The following is a 10118-nucleotide window of genomic DNA, read 5'->3' as shown; positions in this document are numbered from 1 at the left end:
TAAGGCCTATGGGCTTGGGCTTAATTTCTCTTAAAGGGTGTGACTACAAGTACACCCTGGCTGGTTGAAGGCTAGTGTGTTTGGGAGCTGGTAATGGTGTTGCTGAGCTCAGTGCAGGCTTCTGAACTCCTCTGAGAAGTTGGGGCACCTGAGGGCTGTTACTGTATGCTGAGCTCTGTGTTTCCAGTTGTCTCCCGGCTGGCCCCAGCCTGGGGACATGCAGTGGTGAGAACCATAGAGGTGTGTTTGAAAGGGGATGGAGCACGTTCAGCATGACAGCAAGTGGGAGAGTCTAAGATCAGACCAAAAGATACCCCCAGAGGAAGAACCATGAGATACCAGAACAGCTCCAGGATCCTTGGTCGCTAATATTTCAGATATTAGCTGCTGTTTGTACAAGATGTATGACACATGGCCAGGCAGTTTTGGTTTCTTTTGGAAGCAAGCAGTCAGGATCAGCCAGCCTAGTCCATGAGAGGACCACTACATTTTGAGTATGATCCAAGTGATGGAAAGATCCTGGTGAGAACAGTACTGAGAAGCCTGTTTCCTTAAGCTTTTTTGCTAACTGGAGTAGTTCTGAGGAAGTGGGAGAACCGTCTCCTGCCCAGCAGAGCTGGGGTCTGCTAACCCACCCATCCTCTCAGGATTTTCTTACTGAATCTCTGCTCCCTGACCTCGTATGTGGAGGGTGAATCCAAGCCATTGCTGGAAGCATGTCCTGATTGAAAGGACACCTGGAGTGCTACCAGCAAACTGCTTGCAAACGGCCTCTTATTTTGTAGGTCTGTTCTCTGCATGGTTGGGCTGTTCCTTGTGCCTTGCTGAAGTTGTGCCATATGGAGCAAATGCTTCAACGTCTGTCTGTGTGTCTGCCTGACCGTGCAACCCAAGAGCTCTTCTCCTCTCTGCAATGATGCTCTAATCTCATTGTCCTCATGAGCTGCGGACAGTCCCAATAGAGGCTTTTCTCCACTTTTCCAAAGTCTATTTTCTTCCAGCTCTCCCAAAGCATAAGGGGCCATCACCAGAGCCCTGGAACTGAATAGCCGCTGGGGAGAGAGAAAGTGGCTGAAATACTTGCATGGTTATGCTCTGTGCTTCCTCCCTCTCTTGCCTGTATGTGACATTGGGATTTGGTTTAGCTTTGAGCAGTGCAAAGTGTGACAAGAAAGAAAGAAAGAAAGAAAAAAAAAATCCTCTCATCCCTTCCTTCTTCTCTCTGCCATTTAGGCAGCTTGAGTCTGCTGTCTCACAGGGGGGAAAAAAAAGGGCAATTGCGGAGGATCTGAAAGGAAACCACAGGACTGAGCGTCCTTTCCTACTACGCTCCTGCTCTGCAGAGGGGAGGTTGACTTCTGGGGGAAGGGTCAACTTTTACTCTTTTCCTGTCTTCCTAAGAGAGGCTAAGACAAACCCTTGGTCCAGATCTCTCCTCAGCACTGTGGCTTTCTTTAAAAGTTTTATGTTTGTGAGTGTCTGCGTGTATGTGCCACACACATGTTTGTGTGTGATTCCTGGGTGAATAACAGCACTCCCAGGGTTGTGCTATTTGTCAAGTCGCACCTCATCCTCACTGCCTACCTTGTTTTTCTCATGCTGACGCGTTCCTGACTAATGGCAGTCACTGCTTCTTAATCAGAAAGCAATTTAAGGATAACCTTTTTTAATTAACAGGGGAGAGAAGAATGAATAAATAAACTGTGAAGCAGCCAGCTGGCTGCTTTGTCCCTAGCCGAGGGGTCTGTCAGGTGGGAGAAAACGGCATCTGGGGACAGAGATGGCAGGTCCACGGCTGCCACTGGGCAGCGGTTGAAGTAAAAGGTGGGAAGGGACTAAGGTGCTACCCAGAGACTTTCACTCCAGCTGCTTTGCTCTGGTCGCTCACAGGGGAATCACGACCTTGAACCATCCAGGAGGGACAGCTTGCTCTATATATTTAAGCCCTGTGTATAATTAAAACCCTGAGAAGCCCTTTTATTCAGAATTTTAAAATGGATGCAATTAATTACCTCATTGTGAATTTACTGCCACTGTTTTCCATGCATTAACTCTATTTTTAATTTCATGCACTCACTAACATATCTAAGAGCGACACCCTTCCTCAGAGGCTGACCAAACCCAGGGCGCGAGGGCGCCATTGCACGTGCGGTGGCCTGAAAGGCTCGAGGTGGGCGGCGAGGGAGCCCTGCCGCAGCTGTGCGGCACCAGGGTGGGGCAAAGGCACGGCCCATCGCGGGCAGGAGGGTCTCTGCGCCCCCACGTCGAGCGAAGCCCAGGCGAGAGGAGGGTGCAGTTGCGCCCGGCCCCACGGCTCGAGCCCCCGGGCCGCGCTGCGCTTCGCGCCCGTGAGATGGCGCGGGGAGGGGAAGACTACGCTTCCCAGCATGCCGAGCGGCCGCGCGATATTCCAATTCCCGGCGTGCCGCGCGTGGCGGGTCTCTTGGGCCTCCGGAGCGGGGTCTGTTGGGAGTTGTAGTCCGCGCGGCTGCGCGCCCTTTGGCGGGGATACCCGGCCTCTGCCACCCGGTGGGTGTGCGGGCGTTTGGGGAGGGGCCCGGGCCGCGGCGGGACCCAGGCGGGATGCAGGGGAGCCCTGGGGCGATGTGGGACACCGCGGCCTGTGGGGTAGGTGCTGGGCCCCTGTGGAGTGAGGGGGGCCCGGGCTGTGGGGTGGGCGCCGGGCCTCTGTGGGGTGAGGGGAGGAGGCCGGGCTGTGGGGTGGGTGCCGGGACCCTGAGGGGCGAGGGGGAGCCCAGGCTGTGGGGTGGGTGCCGGGACCCTGGGGGGCGGGGGGGGGGGAGAGCTGTTGGTTGGGCGCTGGGACCCTGTGGGGCGGGGGGCGGCCGGGCTGTGAGGTGGGCGCCGGGGCCCTGGGGGGCGAGGTGGGGGTCCGGGCTGTGGGGTGGGCGCCGGGGCCCTGGGGGGCGAGGTGGGGGGCCCGGGCTGTGAGGTGGGCGCCGGGGCCCTGGGGGGCGAGGTGGGGGGCCCGGGCTGTGGGGTGGGCGCCGGGGCCCTGGGGGGCGAGGTGGGGGGCCCGGGCTGTGGGGTGGGCGCCGGGCCCCTGGGGGGCGAGGTGGGGGGCCCGGGCTGTGGGGTGGGCGCCGGGCCCGTGAGGGGGGGGGCGGGCTGTGGGGTGGGTGCCGGGACCCTGAGGGGCGAGGGGGAGCCTAGGCTGTTGGGTGGGTGCCGGGCCCCTGGGGGGCGAGGTGGGGGGTCCGGGCTGTGGGGGGGGCGCCGGGCCCCTGGGGGGCGAGGGGGGGTGCACGGGCTGTGGGATGGGGAGCTGGGACAAGGGAGCCTGGTGTCTGGGAGAGGAGCAGGGCAGGGAGTGAGCCCCACAGTGCAGGGCGAGGAGGGCAGCCCCCAGGATGCGAGGCTGGGAGCCGGTGACGTGAGGCCAGCTCCTGGGAGATGTGGTGGGAGCAGGGTTCTCGTGCCCATCATAAGGTCCTTGAACTGCGAGTGGAGCTTCCTCAAGGCAGGAGCTGACCCTGCCCTTTGTGTTAAAGTATATATCTGCCCCATGCCATGAGCAGCCTGAGGGCTGGAAGACACTTGGGAAAGATGGGGTGTGGTCCTTTCTTGTTCCTTAGGTACCAAAAATATGGAATGTATCCCACGCAAAACTGTGTGGAGATTAATTGCTTTGTCTGCATTTGCCATTGTGGGGCAGCGTCTGCGCTGCAGGGTGTCCCTGTGCTTGGCTTTTTTACCTGAACTGTTAACAGCCGGGATTGGGGAGGGATGGTGCCCCAGGCTGACATTGGAGTGGTATGAGGGGGGTTCTCCTTTTCCCATATGCTTTATCTACGTAGGACTGCCATGCAAAACACATCAGGGTTGTCGGCATCTACTTGCTGATGATGGCTCAGCAATGATCTGACAGCTTTACTGTGTAGGATCAGTTACAGTAATACCTGATCACTAACAATATTGACAGAATTGAAACTTCCTTTTTCTTTTTTCTGTATTTTTATAGGCTGGCCTCCAATGCTGTAAAGAAGCAACTGCCTTGTGATTAACTCCTGATGCAGTTTTGATTCAGGATTATTGTTTGAATTGTTGAAGATGTCATCAGGCCTTACAGAGGAGCAAAAGAGAAGAATCGAAGAGAACCGCCAGAAGGCCTTGGCTAGGAGAGCAGAGAGACTAGCAGCCCAGAAAGGTGGGCAGGTGGGGAACACTGGACCTCAGCTGAAAGAGCACAGTCTATGCAATCAGGGAAACCTGAAGCAAGAAAACGATCATGTCAGGTTCATTAGCCAGCACCAACGGAATCCGAACAGTCCTGTGGAGCAGAAGACCTGTCTTCGTAAAGATTTTAATCATTACACTGCAAACCAACAGATGGCTGGTTCACATGGAGAGCAACAAAAGAATTGTTCAGAGGACTCAAAACAAGCAAGTGGTATTAAGCAATTCCCTACAACGATCCCAAATTCTCTGAGTTGTTCTCATCAACATAACTCAGATGCTGATGGCCAGAAACACGGTCAACAAGCTTTAATTAATCTTGGTACATTCCAGCAGTCCAAGTACTACCCAGCTTTCAAAAGCCCTACAGAACCATCTCAGCCTCGATTAATTGATAACTGGCACCCTGATGATATTAAAGATTTACAAAGTCAGAGCAAATCTGCCATTAAATATGTTTCACCACCAAGCAGCGCCACCCCGAGTGATTCAGGAATGCTGATAAACACAGGCAGATCAACAGAAAGAGAGGGGGGAGGTGGTGCCTCTCAGGCCAGTGGTAAGATGCAGAAGCTGACCAGCTTTGCTGGTGCAGGCTCTACATCTGAAGCTGTCTCTCACAAGAAAGCACACAGTGTTACAAAAGGAAAGTGTGTGAAATATGGGGAAGACCGATTCCAGGTTGAAATTGGGTATAATGCTGAACTCATTGCTGTGTTTAAGAAGGTACCAAGCAAAAGCTATGGTAAGAATTGATTGCTCATATCTCTGTTTTACGTTGGATCAAAGTTTCAGCATCTGCTGGACCATAGTTGATATATGCTCTTAGCAGTGCATCTGCTGCTGAGGGAGAGTATGGGATATTAATGAGGGATTGGAAAAGTAAAGGCAGTTGAAATGGGAAAGAAATTCAGGGACTAAATAGCTTGAGCTTGGATTTAGCCAAGAATTTGGAAGTTCTGCTTTATGAACCATGTTCTGAGATGTTTAGTGGTGCCAGCTGGTCAGGGTCTTTTGGGAATGATGAAAGAGAAGTTATTCATAAAGTGGTGTGGGAAAATGGGTCAGTTTGACTTCAGCTGTAGTACAGAGTTGATGAGCTGATTCTGTTAAGTAGGTTACTGACAGTAGTAAAGCCTGCACCTTTTCTGGTTGCTTCTGTTCTTTTCTCCCTGCCGTTGTTGTTGTTATTATTATTATTAATTTTCTTCTCTCCACATGTTGCTGCTTTCTGTGAATGGCTGCTGCATTCTTCTTGTATTAGTATCAATGTGCTCTCTGGCTTTTTTTGGGGGGGCCATGTACCTGTAAACCTGGGCCTACTGTTTTTCAGTTGCGTGTGGAAATGTTTAAATGGAAGAATGAAGTGTGTCTTGCCTGGCATAAACATTTCACAGGACCACTTTCTTCTACCCCCAAATGATTCATGTTTTGCCCTATTTTAGATCCTACTACGAAAAAATGGAATTTCAGCCTGGAAGATTACAGCAGTTTCAGTAAGTAAATAGATTGCTGAATGATAAAAAAGGATCCAAGCCTTGCTCCCTACTTCTCCCCCCCATTATTATTTGGCTTTGTTGTTGTCTGGAGTAATAAAAGAGATAACATTGTGTTAAAACAGAATGCCTATCTTTTAGGCATCTGGTTCATACCATTTTTCTGAGACTTGGCTGTTGATTAAAAATAACTTGAATTTTTTGATGTAATCTACATGTCAAGCATAGATTTAATTTTTTCCCCACTTACTAAATGAATATTTCAGGGGTCAACAAGCTTGATCATAGGAAAAAATCTTTGCTGTGCAGGTGCTTCATATGAATTTATGTAGAGAACTAAGAGTGTTCCAGTGGCTGATACTTACTTTGTGGGTCTGTTCAAGTATTTTCTTTTTAAACAGTGCTTTTTTAGTTTTTACTGTTAATTTTGGGTGTCAGAAGAGGAAAAAAGGGTAACTGTATGTAGGGCCCTGGGTGAGGTTGAAAACAAAGTTGCCTTTGTTTGGCATAACAAGGGTGGCTTTATATTTTTCTCTCCTGTCATTTTGTTCTGGAAAGATTGAGAGATAATACAAGGCAAATAATTCAGGTAAGCTTTTTCAAAAGCCCATCATATTGAAGCCTGTGATAAATCACTATTGATTTCAGTGGGAACAAAATTAGACCTGCGTTGAGCACTTTGAAAAACCCACAGTTGAGTGCTGGTATTTTAGCTTCCCATGTGGGTTGCCACACATTTATAATTTAAATGCTTCTGGTTTGCTTGAAGCATATCAAGTACAGATGAGAGCAGAGTCTCTGCACCAAGGAGCTTGCAAATGAAGGGGATGGGTTTTAGAATTATGTGAGGCGCTTTTTCCTTACAGCTATCAAAAGTATGAGTTCTCTACAGAAAATCCCTGATGACAAGCATAAGACAATGTGATCAGCACTGGCTATCATTATAACAGGGGAAAAAGTACCCTGAGGGACAGGGACTGATTTAAAAGGGTCTTGGTCTGAAGTTCTTGTCAGTCTTTAAGTGCAAAAGCAATTATTTTTAAACTTTAGGCTGTTAGTTTTGTTCTTCTGAATAATGTCTTCCTATGTTAAATGTCTTTCCTTATACTACAGATGAAACATGCAGTCAAGCCTAGAAACAGATAATGAACTAAAAGAGTTAAAAACATGCATTTTCCAATTTCTTTCAGTAATAACAGTTGTAGAGGTGAGATCTAACTACATACTGCTAAAACAATGACATTCAAAATCTTCTGTTTGGTGCAGTAGGAGTAGAAAATCTACTTCAGTGGTCTCCCAGGACTCTGCTATAAACAAGACTTTCACTTGAGGCTCTGAAACTTATCTTTGGAGTGGGAATTTCAAATGGCTTGGTTCAATCTGGAAGTAACTTATTTTAAAGTTTGATGAAATCCAAATTGTTTGTTCATTAACCGGCTTTGAGGAAATTGTCTTTTTTTTTTTTTTCTCTCCCTCTCTCCTCTCTCTCTCCCTTTTCTTCCCTCTTAAAGGCTTAACCACTGGACTTAAATGAATTTTTAAGTTTTTTGTTGCATATCAGTAAGTTGGAGTATTTAAGAAGGAGAAGCAGGGTGGATCTTGACATGCAATTCAGCCCACAAAAGACTGGATTCATCTGAGTTTACCCTCGTAGTTACTGGGGAGGCGAGGTTGTCTCTCTCTACAAATCTGCAGATGTAAAATGAGTTTAGTGGTCATCTGTTCTAAGTCTAATGGAGTCTGATGATGCCAGCGAATATCTGTGTTACTGTAGTACCTGTGAGTTGGAGTCTTGGGGCAGAGCATCACTGTTTTGGTGCTAAAAATACAAGACAAAAATGGTCTTTGTTCCTAAGCTATCACAGTTTAGCTGTAAGGATAAAGACAACATATGTGACATATGTGACAGCAGAGAGGTGCAAAGAAAAAAATGAGACAACATTTGTTAGTGTGGATAGCCTTGGTCTTAGGCTAACAGCTGTAAAATGCTGTGTCCCTTCTCTCTGCAAGCCTTGGCATCATGACAGAGGTGGTAGCTAGTGATTAATAAGATAGGAATGCAGATGGCTTCTTGGAAGCATAAGCCTGTAACTGTGACATACACCAGGTAGGTACATATAGGGTGATGGACTTAAATTGTAGCAAAGAAAATTTAGGGTTTGGACTAGCTTCCTTCTTGAAATAGTCCCCTCATCACTGTGACTATAGGGCATTCCTCCTAGAAGAGATTGCTTGTCAGACATTGGCATGAGACAAGAGGCAAATATTTTAGATCTTTCTCCTTTTCTGCTTGCAGAAGCATCTCCCAGCCTTTTCAGGCAGCATACCATGGATCAGCTTGCCCCTGTACTGGCAGCCTTTTAACTGAAAACATTGTAGTGACTGTGTGCGATTTACTGCTGAACGTGGTTCTGCAGATCACCTGCCCTGGCCTAGTGAGCCACAATTTGGGATTGCTGACAGAGGGAGCGTAACACAGGGATGATCCTGGACAGGCATTCGTTCCCCTACTCTCACATGCTCCCCCTGTTCCTGCTATGTTCTCTGTGATGAATCCCACCAACCTGCTGCTGCAGGCCACCACTCTCTCTATTCTTTGTCCTTAAGAGCAAAAGCAGGGAATCATCATTCCATTTAAACTTGGAGGTACATGGTTTGTCTGTTGTCCTCTTGTCCCTTCTCTTCCCAAAGCATCCTGTGCATCTTTAGTCTGTCCATGCTCTTAGTTATTCATTCTTTTTTCTGTGTCCTGTATTTTTCTCCCTAGTCGAAGCAGCGAATCAACTTTCCTCAGTAATTCTGGTACCACTAGAAGGAGAAAATGCTGTGGAGTTGGTGTCAGGCTCTCGTTTCATCAGCAGTGGGACTGATGTGAAAACCCTCTTGAAGATGTGCAACAACTGGAAGAAACCCTCCGCCCTTGTCAAAGGGAAATGTGTGCTGATCTCTCGCTTCCGGTTTGAGGTTGATATTGGGTATTCTGCAGAAGTGATTGGAGTGTTCAAACAGATGAATTCCAGAAATTATGGTGAGTCTCTGTTTTTAATTTAAGGAGGCTGTTTGGGTGCTGCTGGAGTGCTGTGAGAGCTACAGGGGAGAAAGATTGTGAGAGCACATCTGTCTTTGAAATAGGCATAACAGCATGTGCTCTGATGAAGATTTTTGGGAGCTCCCATAATTGTGGTATGGTGCTGCACCTCTGTCTTGCGCTTTACTTCATACCAGGACATGTCCTCTTCTGAGCACATTAGCCAAGATGATATTTCAGCACTCAGCATGATTATATTTACTTTAAAAATGGGATGTGTTGGTAACTGGCCAGCAGTACAAAGGCCATGAATAAATTCTTGTCTGTTCACTGTGTTACACTCAAAATCTTGTTTATGGGCAAAGGAAGCATACCTTTTTTATACCTATCTATCTATACACACACACACGCACGTATATAAGTAAAGCCAAGAATTTATAGTTGCTATAACGGAAGTCTTAACAGTCTAAGTGAAGAATTGTCATTAGTCTAGATCTAATTATTACGGAAAAGAAAGAATTAATAAGGCAGTTAAGGTATTTACATACAGTAAAAGTTGCAATAATAGTAATATTGTAACACACAGACTTCCTAATTTCAACTCTTTTTCCTGGTGTTGTGATCACCCTTCCACTGCTCCTCTGGGACCTGAGATAGGTGGTTTCACTCTGTTGTTGGGTATGCGGGATGTTATGGTGAATTGTCACCATCCGAGTCCTTTGTTGGGAGGAATATGGTGTTCATGTTGATGGTTTCTTCTTTCCCCCTGTCCTGAGATCCACTTGGGGTCATTTTTATATGTTTACTAACACACATCTAAACTCTCTTCTTTTTCTTCATTGGTTTGCGGCTCCAGGTTACATCCAAATTTACTTTACGTATGTTAGATACTATTTCTTTGATCTTTGTTGCCCCTAAAACCAGTTTTGTACAGCTTCAGGTCATGGGTTTTTTTTGTTGTTTTTTTTTAACTAACCAGCAGTGAATTGTTTATGACCATGGGGTCTCCTGTGTCCCATCTCTTATTATCCCATGCCCGTACTCATCTATGCTGCTACATTCTGTGTCTCCTCTTTTCAAGGCCTCTTCTGTCATACCAGACCTGTATTTCTCTACACTACAGCATTGTGTTAGTTGTAAATATCTCATTCTACAAAGAATAACTATAACTACTTGTTACTGCTATCTGCATAAAGCTATGGTTGTACCACACAAAGATAAACAGAACAAATTAGCCATGGACAACTGATCAGTTAGAAATTGCAGTCACAGCTAGACCAAGTATAACAAAGCTACAGACAGCTCAAGAAAACTTCTGACAGAGCAGGCCTGACAAGTCTCAGTCCTGAGGCCTTACAAACTCAGTACAAAGCTTATGCCTGTTACTAGCAATGGCA

At 47.4% G+C, this 10118-nt stretch overlaps 1 protein-coding gene across 5 annotated transcripts in view; it reads left to right on the top strand.

Annotated features, from left to right (window-relative positions):
- The first annotated feature begins 2511 nt into the window (after window positions 1–2511).
- SMARCAL1 (SWI/SNF related, matrix associated, actin dependent regulator of chromatin, subfamily a like 1) overlaps window positions 2512–10118 on the top strand; it is a 42077-nt gene continuing 34470 nt past the window's right edge. For 2 of the 5 annotated variants that reach the window (XM_013960807.2, XM_013960803.2), the window contains exons 1-4: window positions 2514–2628; window positions 3983–4942; window positions 5643–5693; window positions 8461–8721. In XM_013960807.2, the coding sequence (XP_013816261.2) occupies window positions 4072–4942; window positions 5643–5693; window positions 8461–8721 (1183 nt within the window). In that variant the 5' untranslated portion in view covers window positions 2514–2628; window positions 3983–4071. Of the gene's footprint in view, window positions 2629–3982; window positions 4943–5642; window positions 5694–8460; window positions 8722–10118 lie in introns of all 5 variants that reach the window. The other 3 variants (XM_013960804.2, XM_013960808.2, XM_013960809.2) reach the window with 3 other exon arrangements.

This window comes from Apteryx mantelli, chromosome 6 (assembly GCF_036417845.1).
Source record: "Apteryx mantelli isolate bAptMan1 chromosome 6, bAptMan1.hap1, whole genome shotgun sequence".
NCBI lineage: Eukaryota > Metazoa > Chordata > Aves > Apterygiformes > Apterygidae > Apteryx > Apteryx mantelli.
Note: the sequence above shows the minus strand (reverse complement) of the source record. Positions and strands in the feature narration are given on the sequence as shown.